Raw genomic sequence first — 26,367 nt, forward strand, 5'->3', positions numbered from 1 at the left:
TTAAATGTTTATTTAACTTCTTCAGCTGTAAACAATATTTGTAATACCTATGGGTGACTTGGTGGCCTAGACCACAGGGTATGAGTGGGATTAACCTATATGCTAAGATGTGGCTCTGTTAGTTGGTAGCAGTTTGCCAGTGGATTTAGGAACCACATGCTCACTGTCAGTTTTTGTGAGTTGATGCAGTCAACTATGATGAAGCCACTATGGTTTCTTCTAGGCAAGATGTAGCCAGAGTGGTTACGGAGGGAAAGCACCCGCTAACTTGTAAAGGTCACGTGGAAACACGTCTACTCCCCTAGGCCCCAACATCCACTTGGTGGTATGGCAGAGTGCTCCCTGATGTCAGATGACAACTGGAGATGATGTTGTCCTGTAAGGCACAGGCAGAGAATGCCCATCAGTGTATACAAACCACACAGTTACAATCACAAAGCTGCAGGGTAACCTGCTAGCTTCCTGGGAAATGGCTAGGACCAGTTGGCTGCTTTTGTGCCTCAGCTTCTTAGGACAGGCCGCTTATCTACTCTTCGGCGCCAAGGGCTGAGGGGATGAAGGGCCAAAATTTGTGCCTTTACTTTAGCTTTCATTAGTTTTCTTTTAAAGAAAAACCTTACTAAATTGATTTTATCAATAATTTTGACACGTGCGGGGAACATATACTCAGAGCCTAGCTTACTAAATTCAGCCTTCTATTAGAATCCCAATTATGTTCTATATGTAATGAGCAAATTGAGTATTACACGCACGCTAGTGTCAATGTCTCATGTTTATTTGGTGATGAACAAGGACTTAATGTCACAAAAATGGAACAAAGTGCCAAGTACAGAGTGAACCTATGGTTATGAACAAAGCATTTTAAATAATGAACTGACTAGTATAATTTAACCCAAAAGATTGTTCAAAAACTCTGGCTTATAAAATATCCACATAGGATTATATATGTATAGATAGGCCAACTAAGTTTTAAAACTGAGTGGAAAAAACACTGTTGTAGAATATTATTTTAAGGTGTGTTACATTTGTTTATGCTGTGGAACATTTGTTTAATGATGCAAAGATGTGTTGCATTCTTTTATGTTGCATTTGTTTAACTACATAAAACTGTGTTCTTGTCTAAACCACCTGATTGGTCTGTCTAATAAAGGGCTGAACGGTCAAAAGCAAGGTGGGGCTGACAGGCAGAGAGAATAAATAGGAGAACTCTGGGAAAAAAAGAAGATAGAGCAAGAGAACAGGAAGAGGACAATAAGGGTCAGCAACACAGCCAGCCACAGAGTAAGACTTAAAGTAAGATATACAGAAGTAAGAAAAGGAAAAAGCCCAGAGGCAAAAGGTAGATGGGATAATTTAAGGAAAGCTGGCAAGAAACAAGTCAAGCTAAGGCTGGGCATTTATAATTAAGAATATGCCTCCATGTGTGATTTATTTGGGAGCTGGGTGGTGGGCCCCCAAAAGAGCCAAAGAATAATAAAATAAAGTAAAAAATAACCAACAACAAGATATAGTAGGAGACATTTAAAAATGTGAATCAACAGGAAGAAACTTCATTTAGTTCAAAATTTTAGGCACAAATGTTATACTTGAAAATAATACTAGTTAGTCTTAACAGTTTTTTAAATGTATAGTAAAATAAAATGGTTTCTTTTCTGTTCAATTTGAGAAGCAATTAGCTCTGGGCACATTACTTGCTAAGATACAATTTTCCATGCTAAAAACCTAGTCTTAATTTTACTAACTAGATAAAGATATGATTTCACTTGATGCTTAAGTGTAAAATCAGAATTCTCAAAAATAGCAATTTGTGTTGAAAGTACCATAACAGCCATGTGGCTCATTTCTACTACCACAGATACTCTGGCTTTATAGGAACAAGACTGCATATTCTTTACTAAGCAAATCAGAAACATGATCTACTGCTGTGCTGGTATGCCTCTGCCAATGGTATTCTGTCTGAAATACTCTATCTTCTCTGGAATCTAGCCTACTCTAAGGGTTGTTAGAATCTAAACCATATTAGGATCATGTAAACTAGGTACCTACCTAACTTCCATGCAGATCAGTATGAGGGCTAAAACAGGTGCTAGAGGAACTAGACTATCTGCAAATGTCCGAATGTACTGTCTCTGTGAGCTTCATTTTCATCATTTCCATTTATGAATGGTAATAGTACCTACTATACAGCATGCTGGGCTGGGGAAGAATGTAGTTTAAAAACCTTATACTCTCGAACAAAGCAGGCATACACACATACTCACATTAATTTAAAATATGAGGAGACCCTCAGTATATATAAGTCAGAATAATCAGTAAAATATTCCTTGAAAAAGCTCATTATAAAGCTGACAATGTACTGTTATGCTTGGCATACAATAAACACTCATTATGCATTGGTTTAAAAACAGATTTTAACTAAGTAGAGTTCAACTCTCCCTAGAAATGCCATCTGACTCGTACAACATAAAATCAGATTCAGAAAGGAACTCAGTTCTGAACAGACTTACGTGGGAGTGCGACGACTGATATGCACGGAGCAGAGTCGCCAATGCTCTGGTCATCCTCCGAGGACAAGCAGAGCCTCTTATGCGGAGGTTCAGTACTGTCTTCCGAGTCTATTTCATCAGGGTCTAGTGGAAGGGGAAAATAAACCAAACAAAATGCTCAAAACCTCAAATCAATTATGAAAATACAAAATCTCTACCTAGTATAGCAATCTCTGCAGCAATTTTCTTATCTATTAAAACCATCCTTCCACCCACTTGCTCACTTAAATTCACCCAGCTACACAAGGACTCAAAGATCCCTGTTTTCTCCTTGCTGACAGTGGTACCCAGGCCCTGTTCTTATAACCAGGAACTATGATAGACAAATGCCACCTTCTAACTAACTTGATTTCCAAAGATTTCACAAAGAGAAGGGCTGGTTATTGAATTCATTGAAATATTTACTAAATGCCTATAGTCTGCTCTAAGTGCTTGGAGCAGGACAATGAAGGATACCCCATGAAGGAAGAATGCCCTATGAAGGAAGAATACCCCACAAAGGAAGGATACCCTATGAAGGAAGGACTCCCCCATGAAGGAAGAATGCCCTATAAAGGAAGGACACCCCATGAAAGAAGGATACCCCACGAAGGAAGGACACCCTATGAAAGAAGGATACCCCAAGAAGGAAGGACACCCCATGAAGGAAGGACACCCCATGAAAGAAGGATACCCCATGAAGGATGGACACCACATGAAGGAAGGACACCCACTCAAGGAAGTTACAGTGTAGTAACAACTAAATGAACAATTTCAGAACGGTGCACTCAGAGCTGTGGAGTGGAAGGGGGGGCTGTATGAGAGCACAGAGGAGACACTCAGAGTAAAGTGAAGGTGAAGGAGGTTTCCTGAGGAGGGGCTGTGAACCTGAAAAACAAAACAAAATGGAAACAGGGAACATGTTTGTTCCTCCTGGCAGTAACAGCAACATGTGCAGTAGAAATGAAGGGAGACAAAACTATTATGAAAAGAAGACAACTGTCAACTATTAGAACCTAAACACATGAACTGTAACGACCGTCGCAGGAGAGAAGGCTAGGAAGAAGGAAATAAAGTACCCAAAGTGCCCAAAATATGTTCTCAAAAAATCATGGTGAACTTTCAAAACAGCACAAAGAAATGGGAAAACTGGATAAGAAGCCGGAGTTACCCAGATGAGAAAGATAATGTTATCTGACAAAGTGGGACCCAACACAGGGGTAAATGAGTTTTAAAACAGCACACCACTAGTGAAGTCATGATTTATACCTAACAGGAATTTATTCTTAACTATGACCAGAGACTACAAGTAAAAAGTAAAGTGCAGCTTGGGAAGTATGTGGAAAGACCTGTTTGGAGCATGTAAAATTAGTAATAAAGACAGAAATATGAGCCATGATAATAGGTAGATGCCAGCTAAAATGACTGAGTGAAATAATCCAGGGAACACAGAGTAATAAGACAGAAAGTAGTTAGGAAAGAATGAACACACACACACACACACACACACACACACACACACACACACACTTCACAGACTTTTGGATTCTAATTTACCAAATGGATTATATTAAATCTTAATCAGTCACATAAAAACCTGTTTCCTCTATCAGCATCAACACGGGCAGAATACTTCTAAATGTTCGACTGTGTCAAATACACCTCTGGTAACAAATAATATAAAAATGTATTATAGCTATTTCACCATCTTCAGACTTACATCCCACATAAAATGGCTACTAGACTAAAATTCAGTTAACTTAAAAAATACTAAGGTATTTTAAAACATAACATATAAATTAAGATTAATCTATAATCCAAAGGTATTATTACTTTTTCGACTACACTAGCTTGAACTATACATGTGGGTGACAGACAAAATGGAATTGAGACATCCCCAGTTTCAATTATAGTCAGCAGCTGTCCTACCATTCTGAGGGCAATGAAGAATGAGGTTCCCGTCTGTGTCCTGAGTAAACGTCACCGAGTTCACAGTTTCTACTGTTACTGTGTCAGAATCCTCTTCAACTGTGCTCATACTCAAATCTGTGTGAGAAGAGAGGACTTAAGGACTTAAAAAATTCTTTCCAGACAGTACATGAAATTGATCTAGGTATCTGCTTAGAGTCTTTATATGAAACCGCAAAGGGAACTCAGATTTCAGAAACCATCTTTCATAGTTTCTGCCCACTATTTAGAATTAGATTCACGAACCTGTAAGAATCTGACCAACCCTGATTAACTCAAACAGCTTTCTGTTATTGTTAATAGCAATATTAACTTTCTATGATGACTAATCTTAATTGTTTAGAATAACCATGGAAAGAAACCTGTAGGTATGACTGTAAGGTATTAGTCCATTACACACTGTTTACAATTTACACAAGTATTTGGCAAAAGAGACAACTATATTAATATTTACATGGTAAAGATCCACTGAGTATAGGTTTACTACATAAAAGAATGTAATTTTCAAGATAAAGATGAATGGAAATCATGATGTAGTATGACTAACCATTAGGTAGGTTTCTGAAGTAAAGGCAGGCTTACCTAGACCACGGATGGATTAGCTACAGCCCTTCCCATAGAATCACGTCTCTGTGCTTTGGCCAGCAGCATCACTCTCATGTTATCCAGATTGTTTCTCCTCCATGCCTGTGCATCTGCAGCACTCTAAAACAGTTAACAGCATTACATAAGACTTAATAAGTAGTCCTTGAGTCCTGGAAATAATGCTGTTGCACTCTGGCCTCACATCTCTGTCTCACCCAGAAGAACAAGAAGCACAACTTTCTTCTGTGTGCATTTTATGGAAGCCAACCTCAAAACTAGTATAGTAAGTACAATAAGCAAAAGACAGAAACACCTACTCTTCATCTACTTAGAGCTCACACGAAGTTTCTTAACCCAAGCTGTCACTCCTCAAGCAGTCATATGTCCTCCGAAAACAGACTTAGGTATACAAGTCGTTATGGTAGACCTTGGGACCACTGTACAAACTCACCTCACATGAAAAATTAACATTTCTAGTTAACATGTTCTTTTCTAATGATTAGCACCTCTAAAATACCCTATTTTATCTTAAAACATTACAAATTACTTACATTATCTATGCAATCAGAAACCACATTAAGAGGAAAGGTCAACAACTCTATCTAGGAATCTGTGAACAACCAACCAACCTTTCTATTATCAGGTTAGCAATATTTCCTGGGGATAATTACACTTCTAACAGATCACTCAGTATGGAGAACAGAGAAGGGTGTAAGTTAGAAAGACGGGTTTAGGAGGCGACTGTGGTTTGGAAATATCACAACACTCAAGGAGAGACAATGGCCAGAGAATACCTATGCTTTGGGAGCAGAGCCAACTAGGCTTTATGACTAAAGAGAATGAGACTAAGAAAACAGACCCCATGACAAGATTCCTGGACTTCTGGCTTCAGTTTAAGAAGAGGTATTTTTATCACAGACCATTTTTATTAATTAGTACTAATGATATCTAAATGTAAGATGATATTTAAATGAAGGTACCAAGTGGAGAGTTGAATATTTACATTGTGCTCAACAAGCATCAATACTACCTGTAAAAATTCTGAGTTAGTATGGTATATAAGTTGTTTTTAAAGACACCTAGAAATTGGAGAAGAGAGCTTAGATCCTAGTTCAAGAACAGTTTTTCTATGGAAGTCAAGAGGAAGACAAGAGGCTGGCTCAGGTGAAGAGCATCTGATGCTCTTCCAGAGGACCTGGGTTCAGTTCCCACCAATGGAAGCTTACAAACATCTGTTATCAGTTTCAGGGTCCACCACTGTTCTGGCCTAGTGGTATACAGACAGACACGCAGGGAAAAACACTCCTAAAATAAAAAAGTAAATCAATCTTTAAAAGAAAGCAAAGAGGAAGACAAGCAGAGGAGACTGAGGACTAGTTGGTGGTGCAGAAGGAAGACTAAGAAGTGTTCAATGGGCATTAAAATGATTATCTGTCAGTAAGACGACAGAGAAGTACTTATTTGATCTGGCAATATGGAGACCACTCATGATCTCAAGAGAAGCAATTTTGGTGGTCTGGGAGCAGGTGGCAAACAGAATCCTAAATACAGAAGACAAGACATACTTTGAGGGTAAAAAGAATGGGAGAAAAAAGGGTGCTTCATGACAGTGTTAGAAGAGTATTTCTGACTTTACACAGAGAAATGTTGATGAATAAATCAAACCAAGTAGTAATTTAGTGCTTTTATTTGAATTCATTAGACACAAAAATCATGCTTAACACTGGAACCCTTTTACACCCCAATGCTACCTGAAACTTTTTGAAGCACATATACACCATCATCAATCTGTTTTGACTCCCTCTCCCCCAAATCATTGGTGGTATCACTTACACTAATTAGAAATGAGAAAACACAATGAAGGAAAGATAGTAACAATTTAACTGGTGAACTGGCATTCAAGTATATTCACATCATTTGATGAGTTACCTTGAAACAACAAATACCTTAATGAATTCAAGAAAAAGAACCTGTAAATGGTATAAAGTGTTTATAATCATTCTTACATATGCTCACATTTGAAAGATAAACTTTTCACTTATAGTTCCTAATAGAGATGATTGAGGGAGGGAAACATGTAACAGGGTCTCATAATGAAGCCCAGGCTCTATTACATTCATTGCCCTCCTGACTCTTGCCATCCTAGTACTGGAACAACATGTTTGTGTCACCATGCTGACCCAAGGTGACCCTACTTATTAGAATACAATAACCTGGTGGAACAAAAAGATAAGTACAACCAAGTAATATCTGTTATTTAACACAGAATTCAATAAAGAAATAAGTCTTTTATGCTCCTCTTCATTTCAGTATTGATGTAAAGTTCTTAGGTTCACATGTCCATTGGTCTTGTTATTACCCTGAATTTTGGGACAGTTAAATGTCAAGAATCTTAAAAAAAAAAAAAAAGTTTCATTTCTTCCTAATTTAGAGGTCAACTTTGCCTAAGCACAGACACTACTGGTGGTAATCATGAGAAGTTGGAGGCAACATAGGCTCGAAACCGGAAGATGGGATGCAATTATAAGGCTTAGGAAAACTCAATAGTGAGGATACTATTAAAATAGAGTATACTACAGAGAGAACACTACAGAGAGATGAAACTGAAAGCATCAAGGACATATTTAATTTTTGAGATTTCCTGACTTAATATAGTACTAACAATCATCCATTTCTCTTTAACATTTTAATGATTATCTTCCAAATTTTTAGTTTTATACACACACACACACACACACACACAAATCAGTGTCTTACTTTGGTTTCTATTGCTGTGAAAAGACACCACCACCACAGCAACTCCTATAAGAATATATTTAATTGAGGTGACTTGCTTAGAGTTTCAGAGGTTCAGTCCATTATCATCATGGCGGGGAGCATGGTGGCATGCTGGCAGATGTGGTGCTGGAGGAATAAACAGTCTTACATCTTATAGGCAACAGGAAGCTGACTGACAGTCACACTGAGAGAAGCTTGAGCAAAAGAGAACTCAAAGCCAGGCCCCACAGTGACACATTTCCTCCAATAAGGCCACACCTCCTTACAGTGCCACTCCCTTTGGGGGGCATTTTCTTTCAAGCCACCATGGTCAGCATACTTTTTTGTTTTTATATTAGGATTTCTTTTTGAGATAAAGTCTCACTGTATAGCCCAGGCTGGCCCTGACCTTACGATTCTCCTGACTTAAAAGTGCTAGGATCACCAGCATGTGCCACCATGCCCAAATGTATACATCTTCCCTCCCCCAATAATACTAATTACTTCCTACCATTTTAATAAGTATGGAATACCTGTCTAATCAGAAGTGTTGGGGGAAGGGTTTGAGGTTATTAACATTCACAAAACCTCCTTTATCCTAACTTACACACAAGCACACACACAAAATCTTAGGCAATGTTTAAAAAGAAATTTCCTATTAATGTACAACTTAAAAACATATTTAATATGCTATTTTTCAAAAATAATGAAACTCTGCCAAGCAGCAAAGTCTTGGCAGATAATAAATTCCAAAATTCTATACATGGGCACATAGAGGAATGTCAGAAAACATACAAGCCTACAGAGCAGCACCTTCAGAATACTGACTCTCAGGTGCGAATACTTTGCATTTGATGGAGAATGCTTTGGAATGGTTCTGAGGCAGATCAGACAGCCCTACCTCTTCTTGGAGCATTGGGTTGAGTTAAGCATCGCAAAACACCATTAATTTTAAGGGTAAGTCTATGCTGTGAGCATCTTTTAATGTATGTTTTTCCTTCAACTAATCTAAGATGTAGGGACTTGGAACAATTTGACTCTAATTAGACAAATGTTAGACCCTTCCCCTAGTGCCCCACTACTCTGAGCAAAGGATTACCAACAACATAGCCAGCTGAGTGAGTTATGCCACCAACTGATTTGAACAGTCTACAGACAGGTGCTTTGAGAAAGCTTTACAGAATCCAACCTGCCGGAAGTACAACCTCCAGACTTTTTGCCATCACAAGCTTTGATGAACTCCTCATGACCCCACAGCTGCTCCTATCTAGGTCAAAAGGGGAACACCTGCCCTGGTGGTCCAGCTTAAGGTCTGATTGTTATAAGCAAAGCTCCTCATGTGCATGAGGGGCTCTGCCCCGACTAGCATTAAACACTTGCTCTTTTGTATGGACTGCTGTGAACGAGACACTCCCATCACATCTGTGAGCCAGCTGGGAGACACATTCCTTTTCTATCACCTGCATGCATCACTAGGTCCAAAAAAGGCTTCCCCATTATCATCTTCTTACCTTTTATGTTAACCTGAACAAGTTTAGTTGGTTACACAAAAAGAAAGTTCAAGAAGAAGTGGAAGCAGTGCAGTGGCAGCAGTAAGGAGACCTGAAGGGAAGAAGTGACAGGGAGCAGAGAGGAAAGCCAACAAGGGCCATAAGCGGTGAAGAGAGTCCCAGGAAGCTGCCAAGGCTCTCAAATTCACTGGGCATTGAGAACTGTTTGTTAACACTAGTCACTGTCAACAGGATGAAGATCCCACTCATCTTTGCTGCTATAGAGTAAAGGGTCTCAGCATCCTTGTAAGAAACCTCTAAGATTAAGAGCAATACCTACAACTACTGTTCAAGATTGCCCAAACCCAGAGATTACAAAAGCTGCCAAGTTCTGGGACCACTGACAGTCAATGCCAGTAGCAGTTAACCTCTAACCTGAGGGCCTAGTAGAGCTATAGTCTTCCAATAAAATGAAAGCCTGGGGCAATAGACCTATATGGCTCAGGGTTCTTAGCTGTTATATGTGTGGTCTGTCAGCCCAGATCCTAGGTCATGGGTACGCCAGGATGCAGCATTGCTGGCACTGGAAGAGTCTCTTTGCCTACCCAGGACTCATATCTAGACAGAGCAAAAGATACCCTACTAGCTCTGGACCCATGGGAATTCTCTTGTATACCTTATGGGAAAGTTTGAGAAGTAGGTAAGATAAAGGATATTGAATTAATGTACATGATTAATGGCTTCACTAGAAAATGGTAAACAGCCAGATGGTGGTGGTGTATGCCTTTAATGCCAGCACTTAGGGGGCAGAAGCAGAAGGACCTCTGAGAATTTGAAGCCAGCCTGGTCTACAGAGGGTGTTCCAGGACAGCCAGGATGGTTACACAGAGGAACCCTGTTTTCAAAAAACAAAAACAACAAAAAAGATGGTAAACAAATAATACACAACATAAAGTGTCAATAAATTTGTCAATGGAGTTTAATGTAATGCTTCAATTGCTTTAAGTGTTGCTTCAATTATCAATGATGCTGTAATTGAATAAAGTGATTTATATGGTAATAGGGGTCATTTGGAGGTACAAGATTTCATACCTGGCCTGGCAATAAAATTGTATTGCCTATCTAATTAAATGATGATTGTAAGAGCTTATGTGTTTGGTTACACTGTAAGATACCATCATTTCAAAACAGCATTTTTTGTAAAACACCATCTGATTTTTTTAAATAGAAATTATCACCATGTTCTTTATACTGGTTTATTGAAAAATCACATTTCCTTAACAAATACTAAAACATACCAGGCAGTGAATAAACCCAACACAATTTCTTTTGCATGAAACACCTTACAGTGAGGGAAGGGTCAATGCTAAACACCAGGGCTGGAAGGAATGACCTGACTGTATATAGAGCCAAAATGATCCTTTAGCAGATAGGATGTAAAAAGTTTATATAGGACCCGTCCAATATACTTGTTCTTGACAACTTCTTTCAGGAATTTAATCATGGAGTAGGCTATCTTCCCACAAACTTGAAAACACAAATGCAATCAATAGATTCCTTCTTTTATTGAAATTGAACCAATTTACCTTCATGGTATCAAAGCAAACAAACTTTGTGATTTTTATTCATTTTTATTACAAGAATTCTCTTCACAAAACCATTAAGATAAATGGAGAAATGACACAAAAGCCAACAAACTCTAAATACCTTGTACTTCATTCAGCAAAAATTTGGCTCTTAGTTTACATACAACCTTTGTTGACACTGATAGCATTTAAGTGTATAAATTCTTAATCTTTTCAAGCAGAGAAAGTTCTAAAATACATGGCCGAAAGAGAATGTCATCTATCAATAAACTGAGAATCTGGCTTAAGAAGGCAGTATTAAGCAGACAGCCTCTACAAAGCTCTATGTACAGTCCAGTTGCATAGAGTAGATGTTGATCTGTTGGGTGGATGGCTGAGGTGGTCACCACTGAACCCTCCCTAACCTCGATGCTTATCTAAAGTTTCGATGTGTTTGCTACAGATAGATGTAAGTTTAAAGTAAGTCTCCCAGTTCTTCAATACTTTCAAAACCACCAGGCTCTCTCCTTAGTCTAACATTAGGCACGTATCCTCAGAGCTGTTAATTTAAGCCACTGCACTGACAGACTAAGACAAAACCTGTGGAGCTTTCCAAAAATATCCAATCTTTGAAGAGACTAAACTTTTGCAGGACCTTGCAGCCAAGCTAGTAATATGCCTTGAGATCATTTAAGACTATGTACTTAGTCTGCTGTCCTACTGTGTGCTCGCTTGACCTGTTTAATCTGCCTTTATGAGTTTTTATAACCTAAGCTAAATGCCTAATTTTAAATTATGTACTTGTTCATGCTCCTGACCCAGAATAATCTGTGTATATGTTGTGATAATAATCTTCTGAAAGCAATCAACAGGTTGAAAGCAACCCTAAACAAAACATATTCACCATAGATGTTGAATACTAAATGTATAGTTTGATAACACGTTCCTATAAAATGATATCCTTCATTTTTCTCCCATATCACGTTTCCTGTGCTCTTTAATGCTGTGGATATCGCTCTGTATAAGTAAAACACTGATTGGCCAGTAGCCAGGCAGGAAGTATAGGCAGGATAAGGAGAAAGGAGAAAACTGGGAAGTGGAAGGCTGAGTCAGAGACACCGCTGCCATGAAAAGAGAGATGTAAGGTACCAGTAAGCCATGAGCCACGTGGCAACTTATAGACTAATAGAAATGGATTGATTTAAGATGTAAGAACTAGATAACAAGAAGCCTGCTGCGGCCATACAGTTTGTAAGTAGTATAAGTCTCTGTGTGTTTACTCAGTTGGGTCTGAGGGGCTGCAGGACTGGCAGGTGAGAGAGATTTGTCCTGACTGTGGGCTAGGCAGGACTGGAGAAAACTTCAGCTACACTTTAACACAAAGCAAAGCCCTTTGTTAAGAAAAGACACAGATGGCACAAGCAAGCACAACTTTAAAAAAAAAAGGAAAGACCAGAGGACACTAGTAACTATTTCCTGGATACATTCTATGTTCAAGCTGAAACTGTTAAGTCCAAAACTTTGATTTCCTCCTTCAAAATACTAATACCCGAATACTCAGAGGAAAAAGGTCAAAATGCTAAAGATTTAAATTCTTAAGAAGCATGCAATGCCCAGAACTTTCTGAATAAATGCTGAAGACAACAGCAGCAGATGGCTCACTATTTAGCTCAATGGCAACCAACAGAACATTCCGAACAGGTAGGTTTCTACCCCAATAGTTTGGGATAAGACTATCAACTAAAATAAGGAAAGAAGGGGCTGGAGAGATGGCTCAGAGGTTAAGAGCACTGACTGCTCTTCCAGTCTTCCAGAGGTCCTGAGTTCAATTCCCAGCAATCACATGGTGGCTCACAACCATCTGTAATGAGATCTGGTGCCCTCTTCTGGCCTGCAGTCATACATGCTGTATACATAATAAATAAAATAAGGAAGAAACATTAGCTTGTTTGGTGGTAAACAAAAGCACCTGAGAAAAGAGATAAAGTGATGGGTAAAATCATCATAAAATAAATACCTTCTTAACTGTAACAAATAATTTTTTCTGGGGTGGGGAGACAACTGTTAGCCTCTGACCAGCTCGGCACAATCAGCATAACAATTTTTGAAATGTAAAATTAAAAATTTTTCTAACTTTAGCCAAATATAAATTTTATCACTACTTCATCAAAATAAAAGGCTAATAAGACTTTGGTTTGTTATTATAGTTGTGGTTTTAAAGGTTAAAATAAGTAGTCATTATAGAAATGTGAAGTACAAGAAAAAGAAAATTCTTAAGAAAAATGGCCTTTATATTTGTAAAACTTTCAACATAACCAAAGGTTCTTTTGCTGGGTGATGGTGGCGCATTTTAATCCTAGCACTCGGGAGGCAGAGGCAGGTGGATCTCAGTGAGTTCGAGGCCAGCCTGGTCTACACAGTGAGTTCTGGGACAGCCAGAGAGACACAGAGAAACCCCGTGTCCAAAAACAACAACAAAAGGTTCTTTTCTTTCTTGATTTTCAGCCTAAAAGCCACAAGTTATTTACAAAATGAAAATTAGGTCTAATTATTAAAAGTCTCAAATTGCATTATATCTAGTTTAAGACATGAAATATTAGAAACAGTACTGATATGAAATGCTTTTTTCTTTCTAGGATGTCCCAATAGGAAGTCTTGCTGTCAGAAAGGGGTACAAGATCTGAGAAAAGCAATCACGAAAATTCAGCCCGGGAAAGGGAGAAGTGTACTTTCACGGGTATCACCCTTTCTTTGGCTACACCGCATTTTTTACTATGAAAACATATGCTGTATCATTCAACAGCACAGGATGGCACTTGACCACTTCTCTCGGAGTGAAACGCTAAGGCTCCCGAGGAGAGTCTCAAGGGAAAAAAAAAAAGTTCTCGCTGGAGGACCAAACAGGGTTTACAACTAACGTTTGCTCGGCACGACCTCGTCAATTACTACTTGGCAGGGCTAGGCTTCTCCCCGGACCCCAGACCACGTCCCCGCGGTCTTTAAAGAGAAGGTCCGGCCAACAGCCACCACTCCCTCGCTGTGGACAACCGAAGCCTACCAGCGGCGAGGTGCACGCAGGCTGATCAAGCAAAAGGGAAATGGGTGGGCTTGGGCGACCCCCGCCCCCACGGCCAACCCCACCCACGCCCAGGCAGCCCCGGGGGCCTACACGACGGCGGACCCAGCCGAGCAAGGCTGCAAGCCCCGCCGCCCTGCACGCAGACCCCCGCGGGCCCCCGGCGCCGTCCTCCGCGGCTCGGGCCCACCCCCAGGGGTCCCGGCGCCATTTAGTTCCTCCAGCCCGCCGCCATTTTCCGCCCCCGCCGGCTCGCCGCTGCGCCTCGGCGCCCGCTCGGCCGGGCCGGCCGCCGACGCCTGCACGGGCCGGCCCCGGAGGTCGCGGGAGCAGCGTCCGGGGCCCGCCGCGGCGGCTGGGCGAAGGCCGAGCTCCGACCCCGCCCGCAGCACCCGGCCGGCGGCAGCCCGAGGCCTGCGAAGGGGCCGGCCGGGCCGCACTGGGCGGAGCGGCTGCGGCGGAGGCCCGGACCTGAAGGTTCCATCGCACTTACTTCCTGTTTTGGGTCCGGGCACTTTGGAAGAACCAGGATGGAGGCTCCAAAAAATACCAGGATGGAGGAAGCAGCCACGGGAGAGAGTGGCTGCAGCTGGGGTGAGCGAGCGCAACCAGCCACCGGAAACGGAGCCGCGGCCGCGCCCCGCCCCCGGCCTCCCAGCAACTCCCCCACTCCGGCCCGCCTCTCCCGGGGGGCGGCCCTGCGCGCCGCGCGCGACGTCACTTCCGCCCGCGGCGGCGCGCTGGTAGGTTCCCCCTGTCCGGGTGGGTCGCCGCGGGGTCGGGCGCCATTCTCTTAGCGAGCCGTGGCGTCTGACGGTCGCCACCCAGCTGTCGCTGGTGCCGTCGAGGAAGGCCTTTCCTCGGCAGGTCTCTGCACCGCCTCTCTCCGGCCCCGCCGGCGGGGTCCCTTAGCTCCCGGAGCATCCGAAGTGGAGAGGAGGCAGCGGTGTGCGCCGGCTTGAAGGGGCCTTAGAATACGGAAGAAAGCAGGGTTGTCTCCCTGCCTTCTCGATGTCTGGGCGTGTGGTATAATTGTTGGTGACAGGTGACCTCCGTGAGTGTCGTCTCGCTTCTAGGAGACCACGGTTCTTGATACATTTCAAGTGCAGTGCTGGTGTTCGACGCCAACTGCGGCCCTAATAGCTGGAGCCTTAGAAATGAACAAACTATAAGCCCTCTCCCCGTGCCAGTCTTTAAGAACCAGATGCTTTAAGGGAGTGGCTTGTTTGGTTTTTGAGAATTTCATACATGAGTAAATGCATTTTTGATCGTATTCACTTTTCCCTACCCTCTCCAACACCTCCGTTCTCCCTGACACCCCCCCCCCCCCCGCTCAAATCAAATTCATGCCCTGTTATTCTATTGTGTGTGTTACTGAGTACATATGGGACCCAAATGTCCTTGAGTGTAAGGCTGAGCTCTTGAACATGGGAAACCAAGCCAGTCACTTCAGGAAGGAAACGGACTCTCCCTCAGCAGCCTTGACTGCCTGTTACTCCATAACTGGAGGTGGAACTATGCTGGAATGACTGGAGCGGTGGTGTGCTGCTGAGTGATGGTATTTCACAGCAGTCTTCCCATTCCCCTGGCTCCTTCTGTTTTTCTGCTGCCATCTTCATTAGCCTTGGTGTAGGGATTCCGTTATAAATGTCCCATTTGGTGCTGGGACTCCACAGTCACATAACTGCACACTGACCAGTCTTGGTTCCCTGTCATAACCTCTCTCTGCTGCAAAAAGTGCAGACTGATGAGAACATCAAAGATGCTGCTTTTTGCTGTATTTAAAGCACCCCAAACTGGGCACAGTGGCCTACACCTGTAATTTCAAGGCAGCATGGGATACATAGAAGCCATCTCAAAACAAACAAAAATAAGGTTCTAAGCAATAGGGTTCCCATTGGTGTTCTTTTATGATTTCAATAGCATCTAAAAGCATCAAAAGCATTTAACTTGTTTATAAAACGAAGATATATTATGCTCTGCCTTCTCTTCACTATTGGTGATAGAAAATTTAAAGTTGGTCTTTTAAAAGTCGAAGCAAGAAGGAGGGGAAGTGGACACAAAGCCCCACCTCTTATCAAGAAGCTGTTTGCAAATGATAGCTCTTGGGAAAGGGAAAATCGGTTCCTTTAGGGACGTGAAATTGGCTGTATCAGCCATACTCTACGGCAGGCCTGGTTCACAGGAGTAGATGGCCAGCACAATTTGGACTCCATGTTTTTTAGTGAGTTTTTTCTTTTTAAGGGAGAGAAAGAGCATGAGATTGGTGGGTAAGGAAAGTAAAGGATCTGGGAGGAGTTGGGGGGGACAAGAAAAATGACAAGATATATAAAAATACATGAAATTCTCATAAATAGGAAAAACCATTGGCTTTCACCAATATTCTCACGTTGAAGGACTTTGGGGAAACTTGTAACAGTGAGTTGGAAGTTACTGATGAGGTTACTAAAATTTAGTGATTTCCTCTAATAAACCACACTGGAAATTGTCATTTGATGAGGAAATATAGTATATCCTTAGGTTTTTAATTAAATGTATGTAGCTTTTACCCTTAGGAAGCATTATTTTCTCGCACATTTCACAAAATTAAAGAGAATAAAAAAGTGATGGGATAACCACAACACACCTGTTAGCAAGGCCCAAAGCAAAAACACAACAGCAACTACCATCAAGGCTGTGGGAACAGAAAGAAGCTCACTCACTGCTGTCGGTAATACAAAGTGGTCCGGCCTCTTTGGAAGACAGGCTAGCACTTTTTTTTTTTTTTTAACAAAATAACATTCTCATATGATAAAAGCATCCTTTCCTGTTCTCTGCCCAAATGAATTGTAAACTTAAGTACACAAAAAACCTGTACTCTATATTTACAGCAGCTTTATTCAGAGTTGACAAAACCTAGAATTCAACCAAGTCGTGTTTCAGCAGCTAAATCAGTAGTTCTCAACCTTCCTGATGCTGCGACCCTTTAATACAGTTCCTCATGTCGTGGTGACCCCAGTCATAAAATTATTTCTTTGCTACTTCATAACTGTAATTATGAATAATCTAACATGCAGGAAATCTGATATGTGACCTCCCCAAAATAGGGTCATGCCTCAAAGGTGGAGAAATGCTAAGGTGAGTGGCTAAACAATGAGGTGTGTTCATACAACGGAATTTTTGTTGTTTTTTCATTTTTTGAGACACAGTTTCTTTGTGTAGCTCTGGCTGTCCTGGAACTTGCTTTGTAGACCAGGCTGGCCTCGAACCCACAGATAGCCGCCTGCCTCTACCTCACAAGTGCTGAGATTAAGGCATGCACCACCACTGCCCAGCCTCATATAATGAATGGAATTATATTTGGTGCTAAAGTAGGGAAGAATCAAAATATATATTAATTCATGAAGAAGACCATCCAAAAAGCTATGCCTGGTAAAACTGTGCCATTGTGATTGTCTTGCTTTTCTATTGCTGTGAAGAGACACCATGGCCAAGGCTGTGGTGGGTATTGTGTTCCCCAAAATATTGTGCATGCTAATAAACTTATCTGGGGTCAGAGAAGAGAACAGCCACAATATTAAATATAGAGGATAGGCAGTGGTAGCACACGCCTTTAATCCTAGCATTCCAGAGGCAGAAATCCCTCTGGATCTCTGTGAGTTCAAGGCCACATTGGAAACAGCCAAGCATGGTGATTCATGCCTTTAATCCCAGGGAGTGATGGCAGAAAGCAGAAAGGTATATAAGGCGTGAGGACCAGAAACTAGAAGCTTTTGGCCTGGTTAAGTTTTTAGGCTCTGAGCAACAGTTCAGCTGAGACCCATTCTGGATGAGGACTGAGAGGCTTCCAGTCTGAGGAAACAGGATCAGCTGAGGAACTAGCAAGGTGTGATTGGCTGTGGCTTGTTCTGCTTCTCTGATCTTCCAGCATTCACCCCAGTAACTGGCACTGGGTTTGATTTTATTAATAAGACCATTTAAGATTCCTGCTACACAAGGCAACTTATATAAAAAAAAAATTGGAGGCTTTCTTACAGTTTTAAAGGATGAATCCATAATCATGGAGGGGAACATGGCAGCAGGTAGGCAGGCACTTGGAGCAATAGCTCAGAACTTACATCCTATCTACAAGTTGAAGGCAGAGGGCCAATTAGTTATGTCATGGGCTTTTGAAACTTAAAGCTTGCCCCCAGTGACACACCATCTCTAATAAGGCCACACCTAACCCTTTCCAAATAATTCACCAACTGGGGACCAGGCATTCAAATACGTGAGCCTACAGGGGCCACTCTCATTCATCCACCACAGTGATATTCTGTAAAGGGCAAAACTTTGGAGACAGCAAGATTAGTGTCACCAGGGGTGGGGGGAAAAGACTATCGTGCAGGGGTTCCAATAGCATCAAAGACTCTGTGGGACTGAAAGAAATGTGCCTTTATAGATGTAGCAAAACCCACAGGTTGCCGGGCGGTGGTGGCGCACGCCTTTAATCCCGGCACTGGGAGGCAGAGCCAGGCGGATCTCTGTGAGTTCAAGGCCAGCGTGGGCTACCAAGTGAGTTCCAGGAAAAGGCGCAAAGCTACACAGAAACCCTGTCTCGAAAAACAAAAAAAAACAAAAAACCAAAAAAAAAACAAAACAAAAAAAAACCCCACAGGTTGATAAATATAATAGTCCCTATGAATTCTAACATAAACCATATACTTTCTGTGTTAATGGTGTGTCAATGTAGGCCCATCCATTATAGCAAATGCTTACTCTTGATTTTTTTTTTTTTGTGTGTGTGTGTGTGAAGCCATAGGGTTTGTAGGAATTCTCTGTACTTCCTGATCAATTTTGTGGTGAATATAAAAAAGTCTTTGTTAAAAAAAAATTGGTAAGAAAGGGCTAAATAACCCCCTGGATTTGAATAATGTAAGTCATCATTCTCTGTGTGTCATATATATGCATTAAACTCATTTAATGTTCACAGATGCCAAATACTTCATTGTAGTTACTACAAGTGAATCACATTTTACCCAGGGACCAAATTGAAGTTATAGAATGTGTCCAAGTTACACAAGCAAGTGGTGGAATCAGAAATGTAGCCTTAGCTCAGGAGCCTGTGCTTTGAATCACCTTGCTGTAGCTCCAAAATATACGTTGGCAAGAGTTTCATCATGATTTGCACACACACACACACACACACACACACACACACACACACACACACACATCTGGTTTTCAGATTCTTTAGCTAACTGGAAGGTTGATGTGTGAGGTCGTTTTCAGAAATCAATTTGAAGCAGTATATTAATATGTTGATATTTTTATCACTGGCCTGTGGTACTCTTTGTCTTACTGGAATTCTTTCATTTTCAACTTTTATGAGTATATAAGTAATTTTTATATCATAGTGATTATTGAGTCAGACTTGAGAGTAAATACTGTCTGTATTGTTTAATAATATTAAGTCTCTAGGTTTCATTTACTTTGGAATTTTGGAGATAAAATCTTCTGTCTAGAACAATGTAGATAGCACACCTTACTTAGGAAGCCCGACATGACTAGTAAGCATTAAAAATAGAAACTAAGAAAGCCCTGAACTAGAAAAACAATAAAATGACCCAAAGCAGTTCTCATGAAATAATAATTACATCTAAATAATAATTGACACATTTATGAGAACATGGTACCTAACAACAGTTTTCAAAAATGTGTGTGTGTATGTGTGTGTGTATGATTCTCTTCACTAAGCCATAAAGTCGTCACATTTACATTGCAGACTTGCAGCTCATTCTCCTCCACAAAATCTTAGGTAAGCTTGCACTCTGCTGACAAATAAGATATGGAGGGAGAATTATGGAGGAGGGGGTGCAGAGCTTCCATGCCATCTTTAGATGTGCCACATTCCAAGGCTGTACACATGTTCACCTATACAGAAGCTCTGTGACTCCCTGCCCTGGCTTTATGGAGGCCATGCTGCAAATGTGTGGTCGAAGCATAGACATCATGTGTAGGTGTGATCATACAAAAGGACATGATCTAACACTAAAACCCTGAGTGAGAAAATGTAGCAAGGCTTGTAGGTTTAGCTTATTTTTGCTTCTTTGTGTGGTATTATTTTCTTATGGGCCTATGACTAGGATCCTTCTGATAGGGGTCTTACTCATTACCATCAGATAAAGTAGATAAAGAATATGGAAGACAGAAAACTGAGAGAAGATTGGTATTTCTATTACCTGCTGTTGGGAAGGCAAGTTCTAGTTTTTACCAAGTGCCTTGAATTGGGAGTTTTGACTAAGGAAGCATGACAAAACAAAGAAGTCATAATATTGATATTTAAAATGTAAATCTATTATCGCAGTAACACCTCTACACCCTTAACCTGAATAATTATTATAAAGATTGTCTGGAATGTGATTTGAATCCCGGAATATCTGTCTGTAGTTACACCTACTTCTCTTCTTAGTCAGTGTGTATTTAGATTATGCACGAAAATTTAAATACACTTGAACTTAAGTAATTGAGATTTAAATGTCTTGTAGAAAAAATATACTTGAGAAATATCTTCTATAAGAGAAGTTATGGCATAAAAACATGTACATCATATTAATGGTATCTGCTGTATTGCTAGCTGTGATTTCCTGTGTTAGGCTCTATGTTTTTATCAGACTCACAAACTTCATCATAGATTCAGTAGTAATGAAATTTCTTCCCTCCCTCTTTATTTCCCTTTCCCTTCATTATCTCCCACCACCTTTCATTATTTTGAGTCAGGGTCTTGCTGCAGACCCTAGGCAGCACTTAAACTCATAATCCTCTTGCCCCAGTCCTCTGATTGCCAGTATTACAGGCATGCATCCTCATGCTCAGCTACAATTAATTTCCTTTTTTGAAAAGTTAATGTATTCATATAAAAGTATTTGAAATACTAAGGTGTTGATTCTGTACCCAAACATGGAAGTAGTTGGTATGCTTTAGAAAAAAGACATTTTTTCAAAGTAAAAGAAAAATACTATGTAATTTTTCTCTCCATGCAGTGTATGAATTCTGTTAAAATAGCCTTGGCTTTCTAAAACTTTGGGAGAGCTGATAGGGACCCTAATGCTAGTGGAGGAATAAGGGATCTGTTCTATTCAGTCTGCACCTCACTCCTGTTCCAACCTTATGTCATGTTCTCCCTGAAGGCTTTCCTGTGGGCTGTAATTCCAGCTCAGAACTCCTTTTCTCAAAGTCCACTTCCTGTCTGTGTCTCATTTCTACACTGCTTAACTTAATCCTTCAACCCAGACATCATCTCTCTGTACCCTTGTCGGTTCCTTTTCTTTTACAGTAGGTCATTGTTAAGACTGATTGGAATATTAGCAAAAGAAAATTCCAGTTGTTGTCAGGGGAGTGGAGGTCTGAGGTTTCACACACTTCTGTCCAGTGAGGATCAGAGCAGGGATGCTATGAAAGTGGACTTTACACAGAGAGCTCACAGCAGGCCTTGCTGAGAAAATATTTAAGCAGAGCCTAGAAAAGCGAGCACAAACGTCATAGCAGGGTTTGGGAGGTGAAGGTGTTTGTCCAGATGACTGCAATAAAGAACATATTTGTAGGAAGTGACTGTCCTATATAGCATAAAATAGCAAGATCACAGCTCAGACAAGTGGTAGACCAAGTCATGTTCAGATGTTAACTGACTTTTAAGATTTATTTATTGATTTTTATGTATGAGTGCTCTAACTGCATGTACAGCTTTATGTCAGAAGAAGGCATCAGATCCCACTAGAGATGGTTGTTGGGTTGCTGGGAACTGAACTCAGGACCTCTGGAAGAGCAGCCAGTTCTCATAACTGCTGAACCATTTCTCCAGCTCTGTTACTTGACTTTTCAGTAGTTATTTCCCTTACTAAATTCTAAGTGTGTGAAGCTTATATATATATGATGTGTGTACAAACCTTGTACAGAAAGTCTCTGGAGCTTAGTCATCTGTCTTGGGATTTTATACCCATTAATAAATAATTCCCATTTCCTCCTCCCCTCATTCCCTGCTAACCACCATTCTGCTCTTTGATTTCGTGAATCTTTGATTCTACAAATTTGACTATTTTAGATACCTCATTTAAGTAGAATAATGTGTTTGTTTCTGTGACCGGTGTTTCATTTTGCATCACATCTGGAAAGTTTATTCATGTTATTAGATGTTGCAGACCTTCCTTCTTTTTAAAGACTTTGAACAGTATTCCCGCCTAAGACTAGAGCTAAACACATGCCCAGACAAAGCCAAGATGATCCATCACCCACCGCTACCATGTCAGAGCTTTAATTTGCCAGCATATGGCACAGTATCTCAGCTTTGTAGATTCTTAAATGTTCATTGATACCAAAAAATCATCAATTTACTTTAACCAAAAGAATTAGAGGCTAAATATTCTTTGCAGTGGCTTCTGTCTGCAGGAGCATGCAGTCTTTTTTCAGAGTATCACTTCATGGGCAATTAAAAAAGAAAAGAGCTGCTGGCATTTATTATTCTTCAGTGGAAGGAGGTCAGTTTTAACACTGTCACATTTAGTGTTAGTCTAAGTCTGCTGCTCAATTCTTGTTGATATAGATGCAACATTTTAAAGCATATCATTTAACCAGCAGGTGTCTCTATCATTCAGCGAGATTTTCTTTTCAGAGCAGCAGCTTTACCAGTAGACGGAAATTTGAGCTTGAATTGCTAATGATATGATATAGCAGATCGAAGGCAAGAACTCAGGTCCAAACTTAATAATAAAACCTCAGGAGTAGGGATTATGCTTTGAATTCAGATGTGGCAAAGCTTTCTAGCATTTAAAGATGTATTGTAGATTAATGCTCATTTCTTTCAGTCAGTGTGCATCCAGTTTTCTTCGCTGAATGTGCAGCAGAAGAGAAGAAACAAATGCTTCACCACTTCCATGAGTTTGCACATTTATGATACGTTTACTCATTTTATTCAGAAGATATTCCTGAGAACCTACTTTGTGGTGAGCACTATTTTAGACACAGAGAACGTGGTTCCAATCAAGAGAGAGAATATTTCTGCCTTCACAGAATCTGTATTCTAGGGAAGCAGCTCACATCATGGCATATCTAGCTCACACCATGCAAAATCTTGTGGTTAAGGTGTCAGTTTACTATGTGACTAACTACTATCCATGAACTCTTTCATGATTAACAATGAAAAATAATGACAATATATGAATTAAATCACTTGCTATGACATTAAGCCAAACTGCAAATACTAGGAAAGTTCGCCAGTGTCCATTGCTCTTGCTTAGTCAATGCGTTGTGAGCAGTGTCTGGTAAATATCAAGTGCTCTGAGGGTTAGAGATCCTTTGTCTTTACACAGAACATCAGTTATAGGACAAGAGAACTGTTGTGTTTGATGTGCGCATGCACGTGTGCAAGCACATGGCTGGTGCAGGTGGGTGCATGGGAAGGCCAGAGGTCAAGTGTGTTCCTCAATAATTCTCTACTTGGTTTTTGAGACAGACTTCATTGGACCTGGACTCACCAATTTGACTAGACTGGCTTGTCAGTGAGCCCAAAGTTCCTCCTGTTTGTGTCTTCTTCACATAAAAATTATAGGTTTCCTGCCTTAACTTCCTGATTTTTGTTTTGTTTTTACATAATAGTGACAATAAAATTTATGTCTTCGTACTAATGGGAAACTAAGCCATCTCTGCAACCCTCAATCTGGTTTTTAATATTTCTGTAATAATTCATGAGTGTCTGTGTTGTTCTAAATATAACCATGTTAAATTAAACTTCAAAGCATAATACTTTCCTTACACTGATTGCATCTTAAGTAGGTAGGACTAGTGAAGACAGACTATGTAGATGTTGAATTGAGCGAGACTTACACTAACAGGACTAGAATGCAGAGTTTCAATGGGCCATCTGTCTAGACGTGAGGATAACATTATATATAATTGTGTTTTATAATTATAGACATTGTAGCAGTAATATGTTTTAGCAAGCCTCGGTAAGGAAGTATATGACTTCGGCAGTAGGAAAAATTGCTAACTTTCCCCCAATATCTATTTATGTTTTATATGTAGGTTATATTTATATAAAGCTTTTCTCTCTGTGTTGGTTCAACCTGGTGTAGAAGGATAAAAGGCTTTCACAGGCACTGCCTGAAATAAGGAGCAATTCCTTTCTCTGTTCCAATCCTACTAGTTGTTTTTTACATAACCTCTTTTCATATGATGCTTCAGTCTTACTTTTCCTTTGCCAAAGAACTGCATGTGGTGTCATTCTCTATTAGGAACATTATTGATCTTGATTAAACTTTTTGACTCTTCTGAGAAGGAACCCATTCCTCCTTACCATTGCTAATCAATTGAAACATATTTAATAATACAACAATGCTCCAAACACAACACTATGAATAACTATGTTGTTTGAAATAGTAATGGTAATAGAATACTATCGAATGACTAACTCCTGCAGTGTGTTCCAGTAGCATGAAATCTAAGTGGTCTTTTAATAAAAAATCCCAGAGCCAGATACTGGGGTAAATGCTGAAAGATCAGAGAGACAAAGGAACAAGCCACTGCCACGCCTTATATACCTTTCTCCGCCCAGCCATCACTTCCTGTCTCAACCTTCCAAATACTGGGATTAAAGGTGTGTGTGTGCTTCCCAGATACTGGGATTAAAGGTGTGTGCCACCACTGCTGTCATTCTTTTGGAGACTTCAAAGTCACTGTTAGGCATGGTCATGGTTCACTGCAGAAAATCTTATTCATGAGACATTTTTTTCTGGATGATTTGTCGTTTTTCTTCAGATGTCTCATTTGTCCATTGTTCTTCAAATTCCTTAGCTGGATGCCTTCATTGTCCTGAAAGACAAAAATAAATTCTTCCCCAACCCTAACTTTGGGGAGGTTCCCTTTTGGCAAGTTGTATCTGATCAAATGAAAAGCATTTGTTAGTTGTCTAAGTTAGTTTAAATTGAATGGTCATGCTGGTTGATGAACTATCACCTCTTCCAATTAAGAGGTCTCTCTTGTTTAAATAGAACCTTTATCAATTTTGATGATATCCATAGCTTTTTTCTCCTGTACAAACAAAAGCAAAACCTTATCCCCAATATAACACATACCCAGGTTTCCATTCTGAGCACATCTTTAAAGTATATAGGCTGATTTAATTCTGTAGTTTTTTTTCTATTATCCAATGTCTCTCTGCAGCTGTTGTTTCTTTCTCATTAGCATTGAGAAAATTCAAAGTTAATAAATTATTATGTAATCTATTTCCGGGGGTCTTTATTACCCCATTCTGTTCATTTAGCATATTCTTTAGAGTTCAATTTGATCTTCCTATGACTGCACCTATATTAATCTAGTGGCTTGTTCTGTCCTCTCATCTTCAGGCAAATTTTATCAGGGTACAAAATACATCACCACATGTTACTACCTGTCTTTACTATGAGAACATTTTGATAAAGAATTTCAGAATCTTATTTCTTATTCTTGTACACTGTTGATAGTAATATAAATTAGGTTATGTGTTATGAGAATAACAGTCCTACTACAGGTGTACAGGAAAAGTAATCAGCATGTCAGAGTGACATTGTTACCCTCATATTTATTATACCACTGTACATGATAGCCAAGAAATAGAAACCACTCAAGTATCCATGGAACAAAGTAAAATCTTGTCATTTTGACAACATAGATGGAGCTGGAAATCATTATGTTAAGTGAAATAAGGCACAGAAAGGCAATCACCACATGTTCTCGATCATATGTAGAACTGGAAATAGTTACAGGAAATAGATATATAGTAATTATACATATTTATGGAGTGTACTGTGATGTGTGGATAATGTAATAATCATGTCAGGGTAAATGTCATATCTGTCACCTCATATATGCATTTTTTTTGCACTGGAATTAGACTCAGTATGGGAATCCTAGTTTTCAACATTGTATCATAGAAGTGGAGGTTGGAAGAAATGTGTACCTGGGAATTACTAGTGGTTTTAGAAGGTAAGCAATATATAGAATATCCCAGACCATATCAATGCTTCTGAATTCCCAAAGGGCATTTACCTGAGACCTTTCGAAGGGTGCAGAGACCAGATCAGAGTGGTCATAGGCATAATTTAGCGATACTGAGTCTCTTCCCAGGAGTTATGGTAAATGTTGTGTCTGACAGGCTTAAAATTATTACATGTATTTTCAATGTAATTGACTCAAGCTCCTGCAAGCCACAGTATGTGCGGAAAATGAATACTTGGAACACACTAGTTATACCTGTATTTATTATGTCACTAAAAGTCAGGTACTCCCAAAGTTAACCTGGTCTGTATGCCAATAATTAGTAGATGTAAGTTATGAGAATATCCAGGCAGAAGAATGAAGTCATTTGTAACAGGCTTTTTCTTTTGGGCCACCAGTCAGTTCCCAAATCATGA

General features: G+C 40.2%; 1 protein-coding gene across 5 annotated transcripts in view; it reads right to left on the bottom strand.

The window, feature by feature from the left end:
* Dmtf1 (cyclin D binding myb like transcription factor 1) overlaps positions 1 to 14,624 on the bottom strand; it is a 53,603-nt gene extending 38,979 nt beyond the window's left edge. Inside the window, exons 1-4 of one of the 5 annotated variants that reach the window (XM_028862122.2) lie at positions 14,460 to 14,623; positions 5,076 to 5,198; positions 4,455 to 4,571; positions 2,508 to 2,630 (exon numbers count right to left, since the gene is read on the bottom strand). In XM_028862122.2, coding sequence (XP_028717955.1) covers positions 2,508 to 2,630; positions 4,455 to 4,563 — 232 coding nt within the window. In that variant the 5' untranslated portion in view covers positions 4,564 to 4,571; positions 5,076 to 5,198; positions 14,460 to 14,623. Of the gene's footprint in view, positions 1 to 2,507; positions 2,631 to 4,454; positions 4,572 to 5,075; positions 5,199 to 14,459 lie in introns of those variants that run through there. The other 4 variants (XM_028862126.2, XM_037203543.1, XM_028862141.2 and 1 more) reach the window with 4 other exon arrangements.
* Between the last annotated feature and the right edge of the window lie 11,743 nt (positions 14,625 to 26,367).

The sequence above is a fragment of the Peromyscus leucopus genome, chromosome 3, assembly GCF_004664715.2.
Source record: "Peromyscus leucopus breed LL Stock chromosome 3, UCI_PerLeu_2.1, whole genome shotgun sequence".
Lineage (NCBI taxonomy): Eukaryota > Metazoa > Chordata > Mammalia > Rodentia > Cricetidae > Peromyscus > Peromyscus leucopus.